This window comes from Bos javanicus, chromosome 11 (assembly GCF_032452875.1).
Source record: "Bos javanicus breed banteng chromosome 11, ARS-OSU_banteng_1.0, whole genome shotgun sequence".
Taxonomy (NCBI): Eukaryota; Metazoa; Chordata; class Mammalia; order Artiodactyla; family Bovidae; genus Bos; species Bos javanicus.
In genome coordinates this window covers 100838756-100865426 of record NC_083878.1, presented here as the reverse complement: position 1 = coordinate 100865426, position 26671 = coordinate 100838756, and the positions used below count along the sequence as shown (strand labels likewise).

The window sequence follows — 26671 nt, the reverse complement described above, 5'->3', positions numbered from 1 at the left end:
AGAAACCATTATCCTGTTCAGTACAGACCTCGCCTGATTACTGCGGTGCAGCATGGCTCGCCCTGGGTAAACAGCACAGATGGGAAGCAAGCTGTCAGCTCCAGGAAATCACCTCCCCGCCATGGGTGGTGCACTCTGTTCTAATTCACTGAAAAGGCTCCCCTGCGGCCTGAAGGCACGGTTGCAAAGGGTCCAGCACCCTGGAATGTACCCGCGGAGTGGAAGGACCTGGCTCCACAGCTGGGCTGAGAACAATGGCCGGCGAAGCATGCTGATGAGGCTGCACCCTGGTCGCCCGCCAACAGCAGACTATGCTGTTTGTCATACAGACTCCGGTGCTGGTGTAAAGACATGGGCAGTGACGGAAAGGATCAGAAAAACATCAGATGAGAACACTGAAAAAAGACACGTACTGTGCGTCTATATGGTACAAATGAATGTGTGAGAATAGCCGTGAAGATGCTAGCAAGATTAAGAAAAGGGGACTAGGAACTTCCCTGGTTGGTCCAATGGTTAAGACTCTGCCTTCCAATGCAGGGGGCATGGGTTTGATCCCTGGTCAGGGAACTAAGATCCCTGCTTGCTGCCGAGGTTTGGCCAAAAAAAAAAAGGACTAGCCCCACCAGATATTAAAATATAAAGTCGTACAATTAAAAAGTCTGGTATTGGTATATGTACAGACAGACCAATGAAAGAGAATATATCTAAATACAAATGTAAATTTGGTATACTTCAAATCTATAAGAAAAGATGAATTTAGGAAGCACAGGTATAGTAAATATAATGAGGTATCATCTTTACCAGTCAGTGATAGAGAGGTTTTTGCAAGTCTGAGAACATACTGCTGAGGAGGGGAAAGGGAACACGCTCTCACAACACTGCTGGTGAGAAAATGCATCTGCACAATTCCTAAAGAAAGTAATCTGGCACCATCTATACAAGTTTTAGATACGAATAACCTTCAATCAGTTCTAGTAACTTATCTTGCATAACTTGGACCGTACACAAAGAAGTATGTGCAGTGTAATTTCAAAATGCTGGTCATGACCCACCAGTGGGGTCTACGGAATAAATTTAGTGGATTATGTCCAGAATGTTTTAAAATGGAACAGAACAGAATGGTATACAAAATATCAGAGTGCATTACATACAGTAAGAGTAATGAGTAGGGTTTCCTGAACCTTCTGTCACTAGTGTGTATATGGGATGGTGGTGTAAAGCTTTTTTTTTTTTTACAGGGAGCTGAGATTTTTTTTTTAAAGGCTTGAAATCCACCTCATAACGGCATTATAATAGCAGAAGACTGGAAACGGCCTAAAAATTGGCCAACAGGGAACTGCTTAAAAAAATGACGGTTCGTCCATACTATGTAGTCATTAAGAAGAATGAGGCAGCTCTGAATGTGCTGCTATAAAACAATCTCCAAAATATATTATTAGATTGAGAAAGCAAGATGCAGAACAGTGTATATTATGGATCACTTGTGTTTCTTAAAAAGTATAAACAAGTATACGCAGGGGAACTATGGGAGAAACTGGTCACAGTGGTTGCCTCTGGGCAGGGGAACTGAATTAGGGGACAGAATTATGTTTCACGGCAATTGACTTTCTTTTTTTTTTGTTTTTAAACCATATGCATGCATTACACGTTATTAAAAAATACATACACCATCTGGACCCATGCCAACAATCCACCTATCTACACCCTCAATGACAGCGTGAAGCAGACAGTGGAATCTGAGCCTGGTTCCATCGATGACTCACTATGTGATCTTCAACAAAGAAATTTTATCCCTCTAAACCTTCACTGGGGGTTTCCCTGATAGCTCAGTTGGTAAAGAATCTGCCTGTAATGCAGGAGACCCCAGTTCGATTCCTGGGTCAGGAAGATCAGCTAGAGAAGGGATAGGTTACCCACTCTAGTATTCTTGGGCTTCCCTTGTGGCTCAGCTGATAAAGAATGTGCCTGCAATGCGGAAGACCTGCGTTCAATCCCTGGATTGGGAAGCTCCCTTGGAGAAGGTAAAGGCTACCCATGCCAGTATTCTGGCCTGGAGAATTCCAAGGACTGTCTAGTCCCTGGGGTCGCAAAGAGTCAGACACAACTAAGTGACTTTCACTTTCAAACCTTCATTTCCTTAATGCAAAAATGCAGATAAAAGCACTATCTGTCCTGAGGACTAAAGTGAGGTTTAAAAGAATAGTAGGAACTCAGTAAACGTTAATTTCTCCTTTCCCTTCATGGACTCTTAATGACTGTTTATAGGAAGATCAAGAAACCATATATATCAACTCCTTTACAAAACTATAGCTCAGGTTTGGAAATATATAGGTATAATGTGATCCCATGTTTATTTTAAAAGATCTTTTATTTTGTTTATTTTTTGGTACCTAGACAGGGACTTGAACCCTCCCGTGTTTATTTTAAAATATTACACATACATGTGATTTTATCGACAGGAAGAAGGTCACGTACCACACTTGTTTTGGAGAGGTACTATTAAGGTGATCTTTCACTTTAAAAATAATAATCTATTGTGTGAATTCTCACTAAGGATAAATTACTATAACAAGAGATTTTCTAAAAAGGGAGAGTCTTAATGTAAGAAGTATGCCCACAACCCAACAGACAGTCCACCTGTCTTATGAAACTGCTGACCACACCACTTCAGGAGGACAATGAAAGAACATCACGCTGCAGACCTCTAACTGCATACGACTGCTCCTCCACAGAGGGTCTTTGACCAGGTTAGTGGGATGATGCCTGCTGTTTCAAACATCTGCTTGCTTTGCTGCAAGAACTTAGCAGCCCAGCGGCAGGTTCTCTGGTCCCCGCCCCGGCCCATTGCTATCCCTGCCTAGGGCCACCTACCTTGCCATCAGAAGCAGTGTTGATGCGGTAGTGGTACACCCTTCCTTCGTATCTCAGTGAGATGGACCTCTGCCCAGGACTACTCTCGCTCTCCCGAACCAAGAAGCTGCCGTTGATCCCGCTGCTCAGAAGGTACTCGGCGGCGTTGCGGGACACAGGCCCGTGGTACCAGGAGTGCTTCTCCAGGCTGTTGACCGGTGTGATGTAGTTGCTTGGGACCCAGCCTTGGCCATTTTTGGTTTGGGCTTCACACCACTCCCCATTGTGATTGTAGCCTAAGACCCGGAGCTTTTCACCTTAGAAGAAAAACACCCGAACTGGACACGTCAGTTTTAAAAGCTAACACGTTCGTTTTCATTCACTCTTCTGTGATTACTAAAAAAAAAAAAATCTCCAAATTCCTAAATATCTACTTCATTTTAACAGGTCCATATAAATATATGCATTTAGAACTGTATGAGTATACAGTTTCCTGTTTACAGTGAATATGTAGATAAATACATAGCTACAGTTTTTATAAATCTATTATTCAAGTGACCTAGTTTCTAATATAAGCAAGCTTTTTGTAGAAAAATACTTTTTCTTTAAAAAAAAAAAAAAAAGGGTTTTCAGTGTTTGGTCCAAATGTTTTTTTCAATACAAAATAGAGAAAGCTCTGCTTTTGCTAAGAACTATACAAGAACTTTTCTCCTGAAGGAAAAGTGACTCTCATAAAGATGCTCTTAGTTTTTCTGGCTCTCTTTGCACTTCAAACAGCTCTTTCAGCAAGCAAAGGTGTGGCCAGTCAAGCCACATTTCCCCTGATCTCTGTCTCCTGCAACCACCAGCAGCTGCCCACAGCTCCTTTACCTTTAGTTATGCTTAAAGTGTTATCCCCACTGGCCACAAAGTCATACAGTGCAACAAAAAGGTTGGGGTCATTTTCACTGGGACCAGCAAGAAGGTTTTCCTTCGAGTTCCAACGAGCTGCTTCGCTCAGACCTTGGGGCTCGAAGTCAGATGCTACTGGCCTCTGAAGGGCTTCTGGAAGAGAAAGAGAAGAAACAGGGAAAAAAGTTTCATTATCAGGAGCAAAGTCTGTGTTTCCAACGTAATACATTCCTGGTTTACTTTTACTTCTTAACATCCGTACATACTACTTACTAATAAAAAGGGGGGTTAAAAAATGGGACTCTTCCATTCCCAAATCTTGTGAAAAATCCTAAGCATTTACATTCCTGAGAGGTAACTACTTACTGCTGCCAAACGGTTTAAACTTTAAGTTCTTTAACTCAAAATGAATTATATGAGAAAGAGACGGTCCATCCTCACACCTCTTTGCCATTGCTAATTTATGTTATAATATGGAGCAAAAGCCTCCTGCTTTAAAACGTTTTCAAATGTATGAATGTTAACATACATACATAATTTAAAAATCAAATAGCGTGGAAGGGCTTATAATGAAGGACAAACATTTTCCATCCCACTCTTCCGTTACCCAGAGGTAACAGCTGCCTTATTTTGGTGATCCCCTCCATCTCTCTAAACACAAGCTGTCCTATCATTACAACTGCCCCTCCCTCTCCCACACCAGGCTCTACTACTTACCTTTCTACTTTCAGTAACAGACTTCCACTTTAATTTCCTGTTCTCCCTGCTAGAGTCGGTCTCTCTCAGTGATTTACCTCACAAGATAAGGATGTTAACACCCTACCCTTCCTTCCACCTACCCCCACTTCCCCACATACACACTCCAGGTAGGCCTTCTTTTCATTTTCTTTTACTTTGTGTAAAAGTTCTGTTCTTCTATTTTGTCAACAAAGTCTTCCATTTTTGTCTATGCTGCTGCTAAGTCACTTCAGTCGTGACCGACTCTGTGTGACCCCAGAGACGGCAGCCCACCAGGGGTTCTCCAGGCAAGAACACTGGAGTGGGTTGCCATTTTCTTCTCCAATGCATGAAAGTGAACAGTGAAAGGGAAGTCGCTCAGTCGTGTCCAACTCTTAGAGACCCCATGGACTGCAGCCTACCAGGCTCCTCCATCCATGGGATTTTCCAGGCAAGAGTACTGGAGTGGGGTGCCATCGCCTAGGTATATTCTAAAAGTTGAAAACCAATCAACATCTTTTATGTTAGGAAAGTGTGATTATTACCCACTAAGGGGTTAAACACAGTATTTTTTCCTGAAGTTTCTTCTATTTTTTTTTTTTCTCTCGAACTACATTCAAACTCTCCACAGGTTATTTCAAGGCAGCAAATCTACTCCAAGTAGATCTTTACAGTTGTAGAATATTATGGGGTGAAATCTGATACTCATTTAAGGACACTACAGTAAGAAATCAAACTTTTAAAAAGCAGGAAAGTGGGAAATTCTAACTTTATGCCAAAAGCAAGAAAACAAAATTGTTTCAGTTTTTCCTTTTTATGGATTTGGAGGACCCAAACATGTCTTCTTGGGGAATGACACCCATCTCCGGGGTGGGCATGATTTTCCAGTAGTCACTTCAAAGGACACACTAGAGGCACCTACAGTATCTGAGAAACTAGGCTAACCTTCCACAAACATGACTGGAGAACTTTCAGAAACAAACACTCTTTAAACAATCTCTTTGAAATAAACCAACAGAACATAAATAAGAAGCCCTTTCTATCCTAGTTTTTGTACTACTGACCACAGTGAGTCTTCAGGAATTGTTTTTCTAAAGAATAAGTCCCAAATTACGTCACCACCGCGCTTGGTATTTCATCCTGTGAATCATGAGGGCAAAGAGAATTTCAAGGAAGAGGGTCTTGTGACACTACCATTTCCTAGAATGTGCAAAAGGCTTAGTGAGATGTGTTAGGCCCTGTTCTCTGAGTACTTACAATATAGACAGCTCTAAAAGCATATCTAGTGCCATTGTGATCAGAGGCTGACCAATCAACCAAAAAAGCTGGTTAAAGCAGGGCATTCTTGAAAACTAAAACATGAGATTCCCTAGCCCTGCCTGAATGTACACTGATTTGCTAGTCTTGACAATAGGGCTGAGGACTGTCCTGAGGGTGGGTGTGTGATTAGAGCTGGATGCTGTCTTACCATCCTACCCACGATGCCTCATCTCAGTTCCCGCTCTACATTCCTGCAGGTGGAGGAAGAGGGTGGGCCACTCGCTATAAAATCCCAGTACAATCCCTTCCAACTGTTCACAGTTGTGTCACTCACACCTAGTCCTGAAACAATTTTTTTAAAAGACACCTGCATTTATAGTCTCTCTAAAACACTGACCTAAATTTTCATAGACAAATCTCTTCACATTTGGATTTCACTGGTTTCATATGAACCGAGTAATAAAACAAGTATATCTGAAAAAAAGGGACGTGGGAAGAAATACAAGTGGCTCTGGGTGTGCTTGTGACTCAGGGGGTGGGAGCAGAATGTGACACAGGAGCGGCTGCTTGACTCTGTGGGCACCAGAGAGGCGTGTGTTATGAAGGGAGCCAGGCTGCTCCACGCTGCAGTGAGTCAGTTAAGTGAAAGTAAGTCAAAAGAGCGTCTATGGTCGTTATATTAAGCAGACTTATTAGGCAAAGGATCCTTAACATAAAAGAACTCTTGCAAATCAAAAGGGAAAAGATAAACCCTCCTCCATGGAAAAATGGAGAAGGAAAATGGCAACCCATTCCAGTATTCTTGCCTGGAGAATTCCATGGACAGAGGAGCCTGGTGAGCCGCAGTCCATGGGGTTACAAAGAGTTGGAAATGACTGAGCGACTAACATACACACTCCCACTATGGAAAAACAGACCAAAACTATGAATAAGCAATGCACAGAAAATTTAAATTACTACTAAACAAGAAAAGCATGTTAACCTTTCTTGTAATCAAAGAAAGGCCAATTCTCTGTCATGTTGGGCAGGGACATTTTCTGGATGAAATGGGCATTCTCATACAATGCTAGTAGGTGATGTAGACACTGCTGGAACATTTTAGGAGAAAAACTGGAAACATGAACTGAACTGAGTCTTTGAAGAATTCCATCACCTTAGATATACCTCGAGGAATTTGTCCCAGGAGACCCAAACAATGATTTGGATATGCTCAGTCACTCAGCTGTGTTGACTCTTTGAGACCCCACTGACTGTAGCCCGCAAGGCACCTCTGTCCATGGAATTTTCCAGGCAAAAATACTGGACTGGGTTGCCATTTCCTTCTCCAATGATTTGTATGCACTGATTTTTAAAATGACAGCACCAAAAAGGAAAAGCACAAAATATTTATCCATTCAAGATAGGTTAGTTTGTGGTCCATCCATAAAATAGAATATAGTCATAATGTCATTCAAAATATTTTTGGAAAAACATATCTAATAACTTGGAAACATACTATAACAATCATAATTTTATAAAAATTGAAAAAAGTCCAGAAGGAACTACACCAAAATGTGAACAGTAGTTAATGCATGGTAGTTGTCAACAGTACCATTAACAGTAGTTTAACACAGGGTGGGGGGATTACAAACATTTTAAATTTTCTTTTTTCTTTTCTATATCCTGGCATACTTCTCATCATGAATGCGAATTGTTTCCATAACCAGAGAACAATTACAAGAATAGAAAAATGGTCATAAAGAAGCCCGCTGACGCTTATATAATTGATCATCTAACATGAAACATCTATATATAATCTTTTATATATATAAAACATCTTATATAATTGATCATCTAACATGAAAAAGTACACAGGAGGAGGATGGACTCTTCTCTCTCTGTCCTGAAAAAGTCCATGTGCGTTTCCCTGCAGGATCCCAACCTCGTGGGCGTGAGCACACGACTCTGGCAGACCAGGGCTACACAGGAAATTAAACCAGAGTCATGAATACAGAAATGCTTTTCTTCTCAAAGGCCATCTGACCTCTTCTATCAAACATTCTGCAGCATCTGGATTTGATCAAAGTTACATAATCGGGGGAAGTGGCCTGGAAAACACCTGGAATGGGCAGAACACAGACACCGGCCCGGGGGTGACTATCGATTTAAAGTGTGGATTATTAAAGGGGGACTGTCCCTCACATGGAGACAGATGCTGAGAACTTCATGTGAGGGGATGAGGCCTCTCTGTCAGGAAGGAAAGGGCCTCCCACTGCTTTTTGATTCAACAGGACGTCAGGAAATCCAAGGCAGCCTCGAGATTTTCCTCTCCAGTTCTTGCTCCATTCCACAAATTAATGGCCAAAGCCCAAAGGGAAGTATTGCTCATGCATGCCTCTGGATAGAGACGCTGAAGTGCAGCCACAGTCCAACACCAAAACCTTCCAGTCAATTCCCAATCCAGGCTGATGTCAAAATTGACTCACGATGTATAAATGCCAAGTTCCTTGCTTCATTTCATAGTGAACGATGCTCGTCAACCTTAAAAATGATCACAGCTTACAAGGCCCAAGTTGCAGAATGTACTTAAATCTTTCTTGCCTAATACATGAACTTCCTGCCAGTCCCCGGATGGACCCTCAAAGGAGCTCAAAGGACTCATTAAAAAAACGATGACCAAAATAGCTCCTCTCTTCTGTTCTGCCAACGGATAAAGAAATCCTTGCATCTATTCTTCTTAAAAATGTTAGTTTAACATTTTTTGCGGCATTCTGAGTCATAGCTTTAAAATATTTAAGATTTTTATCTTCAAGAACGCCTCTTACCTCATTGGAAATCCTTTTGTTATTACCATATCCTTCACGAAAAGGTTTCCACTCACCCACAAAACTCAGGAAAAGTCATTAATTAGCCAGTTGAATACCAAGAATGGTGCTATCTAAATGTGCTCCAAAGTTACGGCTCCAACTGTGACAACAAACTGAAAAGTCTGTAAGAACGATGCCACAGAGTTCACTGGATCTGTGAGTGATTAACTTATTTGGACGGCGTTCGAAGAAAAGAGCTTGGGTCTTTAAAGTATAATTTAAAGATCATTTTATACAAAAATAATTCTTTCTTAAAAATTGTGAGTCACTGATCAAAAATGTTTACAAAAGATTCTCCCATATGGCATGTCTGGTCTAGACTCTCAGGGGCTGCTGCTAAAGCTGCCACTGCCAAGGAGGAGGGGAACAGGCTACTTTAGTCCCAAAGCGGGAGGGGATAGGAGCTGGGGGGGGGGGGGGGGGAGGGGCAGAGGGGAGGGGATACGAGTGAGGAGTGGGTGGAAGGGGAGGGAAAGAGAGGCTTCACCTCCAGGAAAAACATCCCAGGGAAGCTTCCCACCTTCTTCTTGGTGATCGTGCAAGCTCACGGTTCCTGCTAGAGTCAGATAGCCGGGCTATGTGGCAGTCATTTCTGTTCACCTCATGGATGGGGGGGGGGGGGGGAGGAGGACGGGGCATGTCGCACGTGATAAACACCCCCTTTATTTTTGCTCACATTCCATTATTTAAACCCTGGTCGCTTTAGTCTTATTTCCTTTGTGGGCCCTTCCTTATGATCCTCCAGTTCAAGGAATCTCTGTAATTTAAAAATCTATAAAACAGATCCTTCAAAAAAGAGGGACGGCTTCGTGTTTTATTTCACACTCAGTTCCAACCGATGAGATCATGCTCAGACTATTCTCAAGTCAGTTTATAACAGTCTGATACAACTTTTTATAATATGAGCTTAGAGGAAAAGGATGATTTCCCACAATCTGAACTTGATGAAAGTCATTTTATCTACATTCTACATGGTCCTTTATTTTGTAATTTACACCCTCACCCAGAGCAGTTAAACCTAAAAAAACAAGTTAGGCTGAATACAGCCTTGGCATTAACTTCACGCTCTGAACACAATGTTCCCAGCGCCCCCAAAACAGTGTGTCAGCTGCTGGGGAGCAAGGGTAGGGCAACGAGGTGAGGATGCAAGGAACACAGCCTCTACTTCTTGAAGGAGAAACACCCATTCAGAAAATGTACACACCCTCAAAGCAAAAAGTCTAACAGAAGACAAGCGCTGTCCTGTGCATTAATTTTTAAGGACACAGACATGGACTCCCAGGAGTTGTGAAGGGGGGAGACAGGGTTAGGAAGAAGTAGACTCTGAACGAGACCGTGCCCAGCAAGAGAAGCCTGATTAACACAGGGACCCAAGGGCAGCCTGACACATCAAGCCTACTCAGGGAGGGGGCTTCATCTCTGCTGTGCTGTGGGCCCTGTGGTGATGCAGACTATTCTGACTTTACTCCTCAGAACAAAGTCTGCAAACACATCAAATACATATGGAGCACCGCAGAGAACAACTGTACTGAAACAGTCCTCAAAGTATCTTTTGAAAGAAATCTGTAATACGGTGTTTCTCTACTATGCATTAAATATACGCTCCTTTATTAACACATTAAATTGCAAGCTCAAGTAGTAGCTGTCATTTCAAAGTAGTGATGAGTTTAGGTAATAATCACAATTGTTATGTAATATGAAAATATCTGAGTTCTACTGCTGGCAAAGTCACAAGCACTGCTAATATTACTGTGGTTATATACATTTATAAAAAAAAAAGATAAAATACTAATTTTCAGTTAGCACTTAGTGAAATAAAGTCTTAAATATTTTTCCATCCAAGGACATGGAGCCTCTGAATGTCACCCCAGACCCCAAGGGCCTTGCAGGTCCACGTCTACACCACCGACGTAGCTCAGCAGAACCCCAGCAACCCGACAGACACAGGCCTAGAAAGGGGGCCGCTGTGAGTTCGTGTGAAGTCCAGATTATGCAAGTTTCTTTCGTCTTAAGTAAAAAGAACTAATAATTTTCTTTCCATTACTTCCCATCTAGGGGTGTTATAGGCAATAAATTGGATGGGCTTCCAGAGAAATCCCCTTTAAAAATTAAAAAAAGTTTTTTAACAAGTTATTTAAATTGGCCCAAGGTGTAACTATTGCTGAGAACCTTTTTATATTGTGATACTCCTAGGCAGTCAATTTTAGAAAACAGAATTCTCCATCCTAACCTCTGTCCCGATAGGCAGTTCAGATACTAACTCTTCTGAAGATACAGTCCCCTGTCCCCCTTCGCTCAACCAGAAAGCAAAACCAAAGGAATTTCGTGTCACTTTCTAAGACTCTACTGTCAATGAAGTCTACGACGACTAAAAACGGAGTACAAGGACCGACAAAAGAAGACTACTACCTTCACACCATTCTGAGCCCAACATTCACACCCCTCTCCCTCTCAACCCGGTAAGCGCAAACCCACAGCCTGGCCACTTTTCCTCCCAAATCTCTCAGCAAACCTGTATTTTCCACACCCTAGACTGGTTCCCAACTTTGATCTGACCCCTCGTTCCACCTCCGCACTGCCACCAGAGCGGTCTTCCTGAAAAAATGCAGATCTGACCCAAGTCGCTCTTCTGTTAAAATCCACCAAGATGGCTGCCGGCCGAGAAGCCGAAGAGAAAGCTTGGGAGGCGGCCCTCCTTGTGGGCCTCGGTCACGTTTACTGGCGCGGTCAGCTGAGGCGATGTGAGGAACAGGGCTATCCTGTGCCTCACGGGGAAGCTGGCAGTTGGCTGACAATGTAGGAGACACTGTTCCCCCAGACACCGGCGGGGGCTGTTGCTGCTGCCACCTCTGCGGGAGAAGTCCGAGCTCCAGAAGGACCGTCTTCCCCCAGGACGCTTGCTCTTCATTCAGCCTCCTCCCATATGCCCCCGTCGGTTCCCCCTTGCTGTCTCAGCGGTGAGCACCTTGGCCAGGGCCAGTCATGCCCCCTGGAATGCCTAGTCCCTTCTCATCCTCCCGGCGGCACCATCCCCAGCAAACCTCTGACTGGTCCTTCTGCCTCCCCACCCACCTCTGGTTGATTACTTCCGGTTCGCCTCACACTCGGGAAGGACCTGATGTCCGTTAAGAGTGCCGTGAGGAATCTGCCCCCATGTCCCTCGTGGGACACTAAGCCTGGGCTCCAGGGTGCACAAGGCTTGTTCAAATCTCAGCCCACCATGTCTTTAAGATACTAATTTCTGAGCCTCAGTTTCTCAACTGCAATGGCTTCAAAACCGAGTCGGGCCGTCAGGCGGGATCAACGCATACTTGCGGGTGGAGATGTTCTCGCACGGATGCGGGCATGGAGCCTGGCACCAGGGCACCGCAACAAAGGGTAATCATCCCTTCTCTTATTATTGTTACCACAATAATGTAAATTCCTCTGGGGCAGAGATGGAGCGTTCTTCTCACAGAGTCTTCAGTCTCACCTGCCTAATATGACTCAGCCCTGCTCAGGGTTTCTTAGAAGGAACTCAGTTTTAAGAACATCCTGCATTTGTTTGTCTTTGGCAGCAAGGTAAAAAAATTAGGTCATGACTGAAGAGTGCACCTTAATGACCCGTCAACCTTAAGAACAGCAGAAGTGACAGACGGGAAAGATGAGAAGCAAATGCAACCCAACCAGGAAACCTTAGCAAGATTTAGGAAATACAGTAACTTTTTAAATGGAATCTACACCACAGCCAAGAACCTAAAACAAGGTGTAGCATGAAAGTACCTTTCTCTGTGCTTTCAAAAGAAACAGGATTCATTACTGTCTCATAACAGGCCGAGATGCCTCCACAGACTTCTTGTTTGAGAGGGAAGAAAGGTTTCCCGAGTCCCCAGACTGGCCCAGAGTCAAAGTGGCCACAGTGAGCCAACTAACCTTAAAAGCCTTTTTATTCTGTCACAGGCCATTTGCAACAGACTGAAAGCCTCCCCCTCTGCCTGCCAGGCTTGGGAGGGTATGTAAACCCTCATTTCGCATTTCCTGTTTTCTGTTATAGCATCATCAAGGCTCCTGGGTCACTTAGACCCGAGTGACTGAAGTGAAGAGGCTGCCCAATGGAAGGCAATTTCCGTAGAACGTCTCATCGGCCATTACTATTGGAATAACTTTAATTGGAGTCAATCCTAAAGGAAATCAACCGTGAATATTCACTGGAAGGACTGATACTGAAGCTCCAATAGTTTGGCCACCTGATGCAAAGAGCTGACTCAATGGAAAAGACCTGATGCTCAGAAAGATTGAAGGCAAAAGGAGAAGAAGGTGACAGAGGATGAGGTGGCTGGATGGCATCACTGACTCAATGGACATGAATCTGAGCTAACTCCGGTGAAGTGAAGAACAGGGAAGCCTGGCGTGCTACAGTCCATGGGGTTGCAGAGTGGGACTCAACTTAGGGATTGAACAGCAAACAACAAAAATTGGAGTAACTGAATGTAACCCCAATAAAGGTATTTTGTCTCCAAAACACAATGGTCAACTCTATTTATTCATGGCCCATCTTTAAGTTAAATTAAGGTATTCAGTGTATAGCACTGTTGGCTAAATTTGAGGACTGATAAGACTGATAGGGATTAGGTAGAATTTAAGAGTAATAAGGCTGAAATTTTTGCAGCTGAATGTAAGGGAACAACAGCTAGTACTTATTGATCCCTGCTGACTGCCAGCACTGTGTCAAGCACTTTATCTGCATGAAATCCCCACAACCCATTAAGTAGCCTCTATTATGAGGGTACTTGAGAGGGCAGGAAATGGAAGCAGATGTGAAGCGCCTCACATGCTCTCTCTCCAGGAACCCCTCCGTCAGCTCCCTGTCTGACAGTCTCACTCAGTCTCAACATTGCTCTCTCAAGGTCTGGCTCTTTCTTTTCCTTCTCCACTCCGGCATCTCTTGTCCCCCTCCCCCCACCCTCCCTCTGCCCGTCCTAGCCCCTAACCCCCTCCTCTCTCATCTTTCTTTACACCTCTCCTGTCTCAACTTGTCTTGTCTTTGTCTTCCAGTCTGTACCTCCTCCTCCTTCTGTCTGTCTGCTCTATCTCCACCACCTAACACCGACAGTATAACAAAGCATCGAAGGTGTGGATTAAGACAGAAGCATTCGAAAGCCAATTTCAGAGAATAACAACTGTCAGTATCTGAGGACAAAGTTAAGTCTCTCAAAAGTCAGCAACTAGCAAGCTATTTTTCCGAATGGCTTTGGAACTTCACTAGGCAAGAAACAAGACTCACCATAGTGCTAACTATTAAAGATGGACAAGGAGTACAAGGGGCTTCACTATGCTGTCTGCTTTTGTTACAGGTTTAAAATTTCTCCACTAAAAAAAAAAGTAAAAAACACGAAAATCCCCTGGTGGTCCAGTGGTTAGGATTCTGCACTCTCAATGCCAGATCACCACTACAGAGGAAAAGTTAAATTCTTTCAATGTCTCATCTGATCTTTGGTTCTTGGTTACATATACTTCTGGTTTTATTTTTTCCAGTTTTATTGAGATGGAATTGACATACCTCATTGTCTAAATTTAAGGTGTACAACATACTGAGATGATATATGCACATTTTATGAAATGATTACCACAGGGAGTCTAGTTAACATCCACCACCATACACAGTTACAGATGACTTTGCTTGTGAGGAGAATGTAGATCTACTCTCTAAGTCATTTTCAAATATACAATATAGCATTATTAACTATAGTCACCATGCTGTACAATGTTACGCATTTTTAAAACCTATCCATCAATAATTTTTCATGTTTCTATTTCAGATCAGTGATTACGCTGATAAAATTGCGGCCTGATTTTACAATAAGGTAATAAGTAGTACGAAATTTTAAGTTTTCACATGTTTGGAGCTGTGGAAATGCATCTCTAGAGATGAGAAATAAGATGCCAACTACGGCATCTATTCCTGCCAACAGGATTTTTCTTTCACAATTAAAACATTCACCATGGGAATAAGAAAGGGTCAGAGGAAGAGAAGATACTCTTCCTTAGAACCAAGGACAGGAAGCATTAATTATAGGCATCAAAGCAAACTTGGAAACAAATTGTTTTCTTAACAAGAAAAACTATGAGTGGGTTTAGTTCAAATTCTATCATCACACTTCAGCCATTACAGCAATTGGCAATGCCAACATTTTAGACCGTGAAATATTTAAATTAACAACAGCTAACATTTGCTAACATCTTGCTCCGTGCTAAACAGTTTAAATGAAATGTCTGATGTGAATCTCCCAACTCAAGAAGGCAGGGACTACGATGAGCCTTATTAGAAATGAGAACACCGAGGCTCAGGGAGCAACATGCCAGTCACTTCACTGGCAGGATGGCTGACATCCGGGCCAGGTGGCTGGCTTGGGAGTTGTGTGCTTCCCAGGAGAACAGGACCTCGGCAACATTCTAGCCATAATACTGCCTGGATTTAAGGACATCCCAAAGGAGCCTCACATCAGTATAAATACATACACTTAGCACTTCATTGGTCTCAAAGCTTTCCTGTGACTCATCTCCTGGATCCTCAGAAACAATCCTCGAAGGTGGGCTGGCCAGAGAATGTTTGTTCTCTTGGTCTTAGAGGTAAGAAGGCAGAAAAGTTGAGACATGAAGAAAACTGGGTTCGCCTGACTCCAAATTCAAATGTTTTTCCTACCCAACTGAACTGGGGCCCTTCTTCTTCCTCCTCTCTAGAAACCTCATAGCATCAGTATGAGAATGAAGTGAGGATGTCTATGAAGTGCTTGGTGCCAAAGAACTGTCACCTCATTGATGCTCGACAATTTCAATGTAACCCTCAAATGAAAAGGACTGACTGGCTTTCTATTTGGTTACAGAAAGAGCTTCAGATTTTTCTTTGTTACTAAACAAGGGAAGTATTTGATGACCTCAGAAGAGAGTATTTAGAAAGAGAGCATGAGCTTCTGTGAGGCAGAAGTTCTAAAAGTGTATCTGTGTGGCTGGCACCACACAAAGCCTCCACCAGAAAGTTAACTGCTGAATAGAAGCGTTTCAAAGTGGGCCCTTAAAATAAATGCGGACAGTTCACAAAGAGTTCACTTCACAGAACTCACGCGTCCGCATGTAAGATTCATGCACAGTGTACGTAAACACAAACACACGAACAAATCAAAGTAAACTGTGGGGGAAAAAAAAAGAATTCAATTGGCGAATGTTCATGTTTTCTTTCACACCTCTAGGAGAGAGAAGAAATTAATCAGAAAATTCAGTGCTTGAAGTAGACCTAAGATTGTAAAGTTCAGTGTGGCCATAAAGGACAGATACACCTATAAACATACATTTTTGCAAAGCTGGAACATGGAAGTTAAATGCTATAAATGCCTATGTGTGCATAAAATGTTTCTAAAAGGATACACAAGAAACTCAAGTGAGGTTTCTGGATGAAGAACAGAATTGCTTCTCACTAACCTTTAAGAATTTTTTAATGATGTACAGCTATTCTAATAAACATTTAAACATTTAAAATTTCACTGCTAAAAGTAGTCATTTTTAATCAGTATTAGAAAGAAAAAAAATCCCTGTTTCAGGCTTTAGAGTGTTTCTGAAGATACTATTTTAATATCCACAGAGAGTTCCAAAGGAGATGAACAGTCATAGCTGGTAAAGCATATAGTGGCTAAAACTGGGCTTTTTGAGGCCAGACAGCAAGGGTTCAAGTCCTAGCACCACCGCTTGCAGGCTCTGTGACCTTGGACGAGTTTTCTAACTTTCAGATGCGTCAAGTTTTCTTCATCTATAAAATGGAAGCAACCAAAGGGCTATCATGAGAAATAAGCAAATAAAATCATATAGTATGCTCAAACAGTGCTTGGAATACAGTAAACATTTAATAATTGTTGCTTTGGCAGCTAGGCCTAAATAGCAATAGATGCACGATCAAGTTGCATATATGGCTGAACTTACTCTCAATGGAAAACTTGATCATACTCGATTTTCTCGGGCACTTGGGACACCTGGGCCCCCAGTTTGTGTCAATAAACACTGACTGACTGATTTAGGATGTCGGTTAAAAACAAAAAGGCTGGACTACTTATCCAGATGTTAGAAATATTTCTCCCAAGCAGCTAATAGCACATCCAGTCTTTAAGAAACGATCACTTAGGTCTGTTAAATTCCCTCAACTACACAACGATTTCATTTACTTTCTCCAATTAAACGTAACAATGAAAGAAGGAAAACTCAGTAACAGAAAAGAATTCCTAGAGTGATACCTTCCTAGATGGAGACTTAATGCCAGGTGGTCTGCTGTAATCAGAATTTTTTTTTTAAACTTGAGAGTCAACATCATTTCAAGACACATTAGATTTTGTAAACCCTCACCTCCAAAAAAAAAAACAAAACCATAATTAAGCCATCCAGGTAAGAACTAAATCTACTGTTTACCCTCAGGGAATACAAAACAATGTCACAACAGTGCTGTGACCTAAACCTTCCTCCATCTCTGCAGCTACAAAAGTCCATTCATCTACCCTGCCTGAAGCATCATCTGCAAAATGGATGGTGATGCCTAACACTAACTCGTTACAGATGTAAATGAGCATGTGCTCAGAACTCTGAGCAACTTGGAAAATAAGCAGCATATTAACTGAAGATGATTTTGGCGGCTCACATGCCAACTTCTAGGGACAAATAAACCATCTTCTCCCTCTAAACGCTAGATCTTGTGAGCCCACTCCATCTGGATGCGCCTTCTCCCAGGCGGCCAATATACACGTCTCATGGCAAGAAGGGCCAGCTGATTTCATCTGTACCACTGGTGTTTATGGTTTGAGCTGCGCACGTGACTTCATGCAGACCCTCAGGTCAAAAAGTTGGAGAGAAAAGAAAAATAGGTGAGACAATGAACAAGGCCTCGTGTTCATTTCTCCTTCATTTTAAAGAGAAAAACGTTACAACTCTGATGGCACTTGTTCTAAAAAGAGCTTTACATTTCTACTCCGGTTTTAAGTCCTAAATAAAAAGAACAGACAAATGTAAGCAGATTTACATCCCTAAAGTACAATTAACTTTTCTGCTGAAAGGCAATAGTCTGGGGCCACGAGTCCCCAAGTCAGATAAATTTCCGCTTCATCCTGAAGCTACAAAATGAAGGCCACTCATCATAGTCAATTGGTTTCTTGGGTTGTTTTTTTTTTCCCAGTTGTCACCTTACTAGGACAGAAAACAAAGACACACAGGAAAGGGGAAAAAAGGGGTGGGGGGCGGATTAGAGAAGAAAAGGGGAGTAGAATGGGAAGAGGGCAAATGTGAACCGCACGGGCTCTGGGGCTCTGAGGCTTTACGGAAGGAACTTAACACGAGCTGACCCTCCTCCAAGTGCCCTGGACTCATTCAAAATCTTCCTAAAATGCGGTGGAACTTCTCTTTTCTCCCCGCAGAAGTCTTAAGAATTCTTACGACCTCTACGTGGTCCGTAGATAAGATGGAGAGTGTGTGTGTGTGTGTTGGGGGGTGGGGGGGGAATGGTGTAGAAAGATCACTTCAAATTCTGTATCCATAAATGGTAGAGCCGTGCTCCCTTTTGTCCACGAGACTTTAATGAAAATCGTCTGTTTCGCAAACACGGGTCGACCTTTTGGACGCGTAATTCCCAATTAGCGGTGGAAATTCCACGACGTGGGCTCACGAGGCCCTTCGGGCCTGTACGCTTCGCTTTCTCAAACTTTCTCGGGGAGACCCTGGAGGCCTGGGGGCCCCGTGACTTGGCCCTCCCGGTGTGGGCTCCCCCCACACCCCTGGGGTTAGTGCGCGCGGGGGTGGGGTGGGCTGGAGGGGGCCCGACGCCCCGCACCCTCCGGGCTGGCGGCGGCGCCCAGGGGCGGGCGAAGGAAGCGGAGAGCGGGAGAGGGCGAGGGAGGAAGGCAGAGGGGAGAGGGGGAGAGGGCGGGCGCGGAGGGAGCGCGCGCGCGCGGCCGGGCGAGGCCTAGGAAAGCAGGCAGGCCGGCAGGCCGGCCGGCCGGCCGGGCGGCGGACACGCGGCCGCCCTCGGCCCGCTCCCCCGAGCTCACCTTCTAGGTAGCAGCTGGAGGAGGACGAGAGCCCCTTCTTGGATTTGCAGCCCACCAACTTCAGGCAGATCTCCAACATCTTGGCGCGCCGGAGGCGTCGGGGAGCCCGCGCCCCGGGCTGCCCTCCGCGGCGGGCTCAGGCCCGGCTCGCCCCGCGCGCCGCCCCGGGACCCCGCGGCCCCACCATGCCGCCTGCCCCGCCGCCTGCCCCGCCGTCCCACGCCCGCGGCCTCTCCCGGTGTCGGCTCCGGACGCGCCTGTTAACAAAGGGCCCCCGAGCCCGGCCCCGCGAGGCCCGCCCCCGCCGCCTTAACCCTCTGCGCGCCGCGCCCGCACCCAAGGGCTGCCCCGTGTTCCGACCGGCCCGGGCCGCCGTCCAAAACCGACGCCTCGCGGGTTTCGACGTTAAGCAAAGCGGGGGGATGGAGATTTTAAGCGCGGCATGCCTTGGTTCTCAGAGTTGCGAAGTACTGTCCTGACGCCCCAAGGAAAGACAGCAGCAATTATGGCAGGCAAGTCGGGGGAGGGCGGGCCTGCTCAGCATCACTTTGAGGAACCTCCTGCATCTCTGGGAGGAGATCCCCCCCACCAACCCCACCCCACCCCCAACTGCACCGCTGCAGGCCAAGCGAGTTGCACCGGGCGCGGTGCCCTGGCCAACCCCGTGTCCCCTGACTGTTGGTGAATAAGGCAGATTCCTCTGCAGTTATCAATACTGGTCTCATTTCTATTCGGTGAGCTTACTGTGATTAAGGCCAACTCAGTGGGTGTCTGAGGAGTGAATAATCAGAGAGCTGCAACCCACAGTACAACTACACAAGTTTGCAACACATTTGTCAAGTCATACATCCAGACTAGGAGACAAAGGAGACGTGTGAGGTCAAACACAATGTCTGATTATTAACAAAGGAGTTTAGTCTCCTCCATGAGAACTCATCAGGGGCATGGCCTACGCCCTTTCTTTAAGAAGCCTCATTTTTCTTTGAGAGAAAACCCTTCTCTTGTTTGGTGTGTGCCACGGGGGGAAGGGGAAACACATTACTTAAAACCCATTTCACCCCTGGAGAAGGGATAAGGCTACCTACTCCAGTATTCTGTCCTGGAGAATCCATGTACAGTCCATGGGTCGCAAAGAGTCAGACATGACTGAGCAACTTTCACTCACTGCTGTGCTTGGCTCCAATAGACAATATCATCACATATAACAACATAAAAAATAACAATAATGTGTGACTTGGCACCAAACTGGAAATCTACATCAGTGGAATACGAATCCAGACATACCAAATAATTTAACAAAATCAGAAACGTTTTAGCAAGTATAGGAAGGAGAAGTTGTTTAAACAGTGTTAGATAACTAAATTGCAACAGGGAGAAAAATCAAGATAGCGTCCAGGAATACTAAGAGCTGAGGGGTACTGAGATTCTACTACGAATCAGACTCCTGTGAGAAACACCCTCCAATCGTTACCTGTGCACAACTATTCTGTACGGAAAACAGAATTATCATCCTGATTCTTCAGGTGAAAATCTGAAATTCAAGAGGAGTCAAGCACCTTGCCCAAAGTCTGAGCTGGACTACGCCGGGGTCCGCCTGGCTCCAAGGATCAGGCTCCTAACCAGTGGATTATGCAGTCCCTTCTCACCAAAAATAAATCCCAAGTAAATTAAAGCTACATATATCTTTATCTTTGGCTAATAACTAAGGTTACCATATGTTTCAGAAGAAACCTTCTGAAACAAGAGACCCTGGCTACAGTCATCAGTTCCACAGGCAAAGCTGGATTCATCTGTGGTCCAGCCTATCCTGTAATGACGAAGCCTGGGTATCTTCACTATACTAGGAGTGGCAAAGTAACAAGACCTTCACTCACACTGCCAAAACCTGACCATTCAAGGCTGGACTAGATACGACTAGTGTGTATCAGTGTTTCTCAGCCTCGGTATCATTCATTTTTCAGAGATGTCCTGTCAAATTCTGATTCACATACAAAATGTGTTTTTACTGCAACCAAGTGACCTGTGGTTTGTGTTGTGGTACCAGGTCAGACCTCATGAGCAGCTAAGAAGACACAGCACTTCCCACTGCCTGGAGACAGGGCTACAGGGCTACGAGGTGACACGTGACTGTGGATGCCATCTATTGATGGATGCTGGGAGACACTATCATTCTGTCAAACAGCCCATGTGTAATGACGGCCAACTGTTCCTTGAACCTTTCAACCTCCAAGTATAATGCCAAAAATAAAATCCCAAAGGGTGCCACCAATACAAATAAGCTGAAAACTACTGTGTTGGTACCTTTTAGAAAGTTCAAGGGCTTTGGATCAGACTATAATAAAGTCTGTCATATAGCATTTCAGATGTAATGTGATGGCTATATTCAAATAGGCACCTTAATGACAAGAACAGTGGGCATTTTTGCAATTTTAACCATATCCTTGAATTCTATCAATTAATAGGCCCAGATATTTGCCTGCATGTGTTAAACTTTATATTAAGACGTAAGTTGATTTTTAAAAGTTAATGACTATTACTAATATTCTGCTCTTGAGTCTAAAATGATCTTATCCCTTTAAAACATCTTAAAATGAGTAATGCTTATAAACTGTGTCCAGATCTTTTAAAATAGTTACAAAACCATACATCATCAGGTCTGGGAAAACACTCTGAATTAGCAGCAATGAACACTGAAAATATCGCAGAGCTCCCCACTACCAAATTAAACTAGGACTATTCTTTCCAGATCTAGCTTTTGATGCCTTTGAAACTCACTCACAAGTACAAAAAACATTCTGCTACAAGCAGATAGGAGAGCTCCAGTCTTCTTACTAGAACAAACAGAAGCCTGAGAAGGATTCCTTCCAAGTAATCTTAAACCTAAAGGCCATTAACTTTTTTTTTTTTTTTAAGGAAAACAAATCTAAAAGGTTGTGAAGTAACTTGTTTGCTATGTTGTACTCAGTTTGGGAAAGGAATAACCTTTTAATATGTGCCAGGCGCAAACCTTCCAACAATCCTATGGATTTCCTGTAGTTTAACTCCATTTCACAGGTAAGGAAACTGAGGGGTAAGCAGGTACAGGGATGGGTTAACAGTCTGTCTAGGTTCACATAGCTAGGAAGTAGTAAGGTCTAAAGCCCTTGAACTTTCCAAAATGGACATAATTTGTAATTTAAGTGAAAGGTGGATAATTGTAGCAAAGCCAGAGGATGAAATAAAAATCAGTAACTATTGAAAAATGTCTTGAAACAGCTGATGGAATTAGAACTATTTAAGAATATTTTAAAATATATCAGAATAGTGAGAAAGAATAAAAGTCCTTACTTACATTAAAACATGTTATCTGTGCTGTGTTTCTAAAAGCACGGTCCACGGACAACCTATTTTTAATTGCCTGAGGTGCTTGTTTAAAATGCAGACTCTCTGGAGAAGGAAATGGCAACCCACTCCAGTATTCTTGCCTGGAAAAGTCCATGGACAGAGGAGCCTGGCAGGCTGCAGTCCATGGGGTTACATGACTGAGCATGTGTGCATGAGGGTGGAGGGTCACGGGTTGGTAGCAATAAACTGGTAGAACTAAAAAAATAAAAAATAAAATAAAATGCAGACTCTTGCTCCAGTCTAGACCTACACAATCAGAATATATGGATGGTGGTATCTTAACATGATCTGAAGATGATCTGCATGCATACGTAAGTCTGACAACCATTGTTTTGGAAGAAGGAAGAGTTCCTCCTTGTTTTCCTTGGAAATAGGACAAATAGGGATGGATATTTCTAAAATTTATTCATCTGAAAGCAATTTCTGCATTTAAGAAATTGTATAACTCTAAAACAAGTTACTTTGTCAACAAAGGTCCCTCTAGTCAAGGCTATGGTTTTTCCAGTGGTCATGTATGGATGTGAGAGTTGAACTGTGAAGAAAGCTGAGCGCTGAAGAATTGATGCTTTTGAACTGTGGTGTTGGAGAAGACTCTTGAGAGTCCCTTGGACTGCAAGGAGATCCAACCAGTCCATTCTAAAGGAGATCAGTCCTAGGTGTTCATTGGAAGGACTGACGCTGAAGCTGAAACTCCAATACTTTGGCCACTTCATGCAAAGAGTTGACTCATTGGAAAAGACTCTGATGCTGGGAGGGATTGGGGGCAGGAGGAGAAGGGGACGACAGAGGATGAGATGGCTGGATGGCATCATCGACTCGATGGACATGAGTCTGAGTGAACTCCAGGACTTGGTGATGGACAGGGAAGCCTGGTGTGTTGCAATTCATGGGGTCGCAAAGAGTCGGACACGACTGAGCGACTGAACTGAACTGAAAACAAGTTACCAAAAGAGGACTTTCCTCTGAAAATTTTGGATAAAGAATGAACTTTTTTAAAGTCTGGAGTTCAGTCCTTTTTTTTTTTTTTAAATAGAGTTGCAGGGGGTGGGGCGTGGATAGGCAAGGGCCCACCACAGAAGTTGCTCGAGGGAAGAAAGCAGGATATGGATGCAGGAGGCAGGATGTGGAAGCTCTACCTGGGAGCAGCAGGATGGGGGTGGGGGTTTAAGGGAGACAGATGAAATCTGATATGGTGCCTGGTTTGGGACCCCCAGGACCAAATGATCCCAGATCTGACTGACCCCTTCCCTGTTTCCAGCCCAGTTAATAACTTTAGGAGGAAAGAGCAAAGATCTTGAGGTATGTACGTGCTTACTATTCCACTATTTCACGTGCCAACAGAGACTACATCCTCTGATTTGCAGACACTGTCCAGTGAGAGCCTGCCAGGTTCCCAAGTGATGGGTCCAATCCACAGGAAAATGTGGCTTAGAAGAACATATCAACCATACCTGCTTTTGCCCCGGTAAAGGGCATGCATGCATCTCTTTAAGTATCATAGATTTTCAGTGAGATAACACTGTTTATTGGTCAAGTGTCACAAAGGTCCAGGTACTCTGGTGTGGGGGAACCAGCTGAGACGGGAGGCCGTGCAGTGAGGCTGAAAGAGTTATGACATCACGATCTTATTCTCAGATTTTCCATTCACCGTGGTGGCATAGCCAAGTGACTCAATTTTCTAGTCTGTAAAACTGTGGGGTGGTCTTAAGAGTAGCCATCTCCCTGGGTGATGAAAATTAGAAATAGTGTATGAAAAGTGCCCCACGCAGAGAAGGTGCTCAGTGAACAGTATTTTTATTTCCAAAAGAGGACTCTTACTGTATCAGGTGATGCTCTGTGTTCCTGTCTAAGTCTTACTAGGACCAAGTCAAGAGCTAAAATTAACAAATGTGATCTGTGAAAATGATTCCAGAAAACACAGTCTGAGGGAGTGAAAGCAATCTGGAGGTTTTCCAAGGGACAAGGAAATCAACTTATTTTATTAAGGGAAAGAAACACTAGTTATGGGGTAAGAGGAGCAACCAAGGTTCAAATGTCACAGGGAGTCCTATCTTTAACTTCTAAAGACTAAGTTTTACAACCACAGCTCGGTGGCAAAACACAAACTCCACGCCGCACATCTTTAGTGAAAGCCTATTTCAGGCCCAGAACTCGAGAACTTGATGTGCGGTCTACACATGGGACTGTCTTTCGCAAAACACTGATTGTTTTGTTACTCCCTTTGGTAGTTCCAGACCTGCAATTCTCAACGGGGGTGGGGTGGAGAGGCACATCTGAACTGCTTTAGGGTAATTACATCCACTTTCTAGAAAACCTCATTCGAGAAAGATTTTACTATATTTTTATAATTGACAAGTCAAACATTACTATTAAGTGATTTTTCTCCCAGAGGAAACTAGTATTACTGTTGGTATGCCCTAAATAGTCTTATTTTTATTTTTAATCAAAGTAATAAAAGTACATGGTTAAAAACAAATAGTACTAAAAGTCATATAATAAAATCAGAAGTCCCCTGACTCCATCCCCTTGTCTGTTTCTCCAAAGGCAGCCTTCTTCAGATTCTGAATATCCTCATATTGTTGTTTTTGGATTCATCAACTTTCCACATGCTATATTAACTGGTTATAGTAGTATCATGCTATCACCATCTCCAATCTCCCATAACAATACAATCACAATTTTTGGTTAAATCAACAACGGTCAGTGTTGATCATTATTACAATGACATAAATATTGTTCATTGCTCCACCAATAATATACTGTGAATGTTTCCTTTATTATATAACTTTGTTTATCCTGGAAATATTATTAGGTTGCAAAACTAATTGCAGTTTTGCACTGTTAACTTTGCCATTTGATATTGGAATACATTCTTAAATGTGGTTATTTTATACATCATTTTAATGTGCACTTCTCACTTTTTTTTTTGCTAATGATTAATTACTTGCTGGGAATTTTATCTTAGACTATGGAAATGATTTAGACAAAAAGCAAATTCGGGTGATTTTTCTTATTTGAGCTCAAAATGGGTCATAAAGCGGGCAGAGACAATTCGCAACATCAACAATGCATTTGGTCCAGGAACTGCTAAAGAACGGATAGGATAGTGCAGTGGTGGTTCAAGAAGTTTTGGGCAAAAGAGATGAGAGCCTTGAAGATGAAGAGCGTACTGGCCAGCCATCGGAAGTTGAGAACAACCAATTGAGAGCCATCATTAAAGCTGCTCCTCTTACAACTACATGAGAAATTGCTGAAGAACTCAACATTGACCATTCTACCTAAGGTTATTTGGCATTTGAAATAAACTAGAAAGGTGAAAAAGCTTGGTAAGTGGGTATCTCATGAGCTGACTGCAGATCAAAAAAAATCATCGTTTTGAAGTGTTGTCTTCTCTTATTCCACACAACAATGGTGAACCATTTCTCAAACGGATTGTGACGTGCGATGAAAAGTGGATTTTATACGACAACCAGCAATGGCCAGCTCAGTGGCTGGACTGAGAAGCACCAAAGCACTTCCAGAAGCAAACTCACACCTGAAAAAAGGTCATGGTCAGTTTGATGGTCTGCTGCCCGTCTGATCCACTACAGCTTTCTGAATCCCAGCGAAACTATTACATCCTTACATCCAAGAAGCATGCTCAGCAAATCGATGAGATGCACCAAAAACTGCATTGCCTGCAGCTGGCATTGGTCAACGGAGAGAACCCATTTTTTCTCCATGACAATGTCCAACCACACGTGGCACAACCAATGCTTCAAAATTTGAAAGAGTTGGGCTGTGAAGCTTTGCCACGTTCACCTGACCTCTTGCCAATGGATTACCACTTCTTCAAGCATCTTGACAGCTTTTTGCAGGGAAAATGCGGCCACAACCAGCAGGAGGCGGAAAATGCTTTCCAATAGCTCATCAAATGCCGAAGCACAGATTTTTATGCTAAAAGAATAAACAAATTTATTTCCCGTTGGAAAAAATGTGTTGATTGCTACAGTTCCTCCTTTGATTAATAAAGATGTAAATATATAATGATTTAAAATTCACGGTCCAAAACCACAGTTACGTTTGCACCAACCTAATAATGGCCTTGTTTTTTTTTTTCATTTGATTAGTCTTCTGTATACCTATTACTGTTTTTTCCCCAAACATTTCAAATATCTGTTAAACAACTAGTAGTATTTTTTCCAAATATTAAAAAACATTTAAAATATCCTCAGTTCTATTTATTGACTCACATCCTCAGGTGGCTGGAATTCACCATCCAGTAGCTTCCTGGGGGTGGGGAGAGGTGCATGTTTGAAAAAAATGCCTTTCCATTCCAGTAAGTTTGGCTGGGTATAGAACTGTAGGTTGAAAATCATTTTCCCTGCTTAATTTTGAAGGTATCTCTCTGCTATCGTCTAGTTCTCAGTTCTGTTGTTTAGAAATATAAATCCACTGTGACTCCTGATCTTTTATATATCACCTGCATTTGTCTTTGGAAGCTTTTAAGATCTTCTAATATTCTCAGTGTCTTGAGATTTTACAATGAGATGGCTTGGAGTGAGTCTTTTTTCATATATTATGCTGTGCACTCAGGGAGCCAATCCAATTCAAAGATTTCAGTCATTGAACTCCAGAAAATACTCACTTCATTAAGTTCTGAAATTTTTCTGATATTTACTGTTTCCT

General features: G+C 43.2%; 1 protein-coding gene and 1 non-coding gene across 3 annotated transcripts in view; one reads left to right on the top strand and one right to left on the bottom strand.

Moving 5' to 3' along the window:
* Nucleotides 1-26671, bottom strand: part of ABL1 (ABL proto-oncogene 1, non-receptor tyrosine kinase) — a 150145-nt gene that overhangs the window by 29427 nt on the left and 94047 nt on the right. The window contains exons 1-3 of one of the 2 annotated variants that reach the window (XM_061433850.1): nucleotides 18620-18788; nucleotides 3721-3894; nucleotides 2872-3167 (exon numbers count right to left, since the gene is read on the bottom strand). In XM_061433850.1, coding sequence (XP_061289834.1) covers nucleotides 2872-3167; nucleotides 3721-3894; nucleotides 18620-18698 — 549 coding nt within the window. In that variant the 5' untranslated portion in view covers nucleotides 18699-18788. Of the gene's footprint in view, nucleotides 1-2871; nucleotides 3168-3720; nucleotides 3895-18619; nucleotides 18789-26671 lie in introns of those variants that run through there. The other variant, XM_061433849.1, reaches the window with a different exon arrangement.
* Nucleotides 1816-1888, top strand: TRNAY-GUA (transfer RNA tyrosine (anticodon GUA)). Its single transcript has one exon. It is a non-coding gene; the product is annotated as a tRNA-Tyr (tRNA).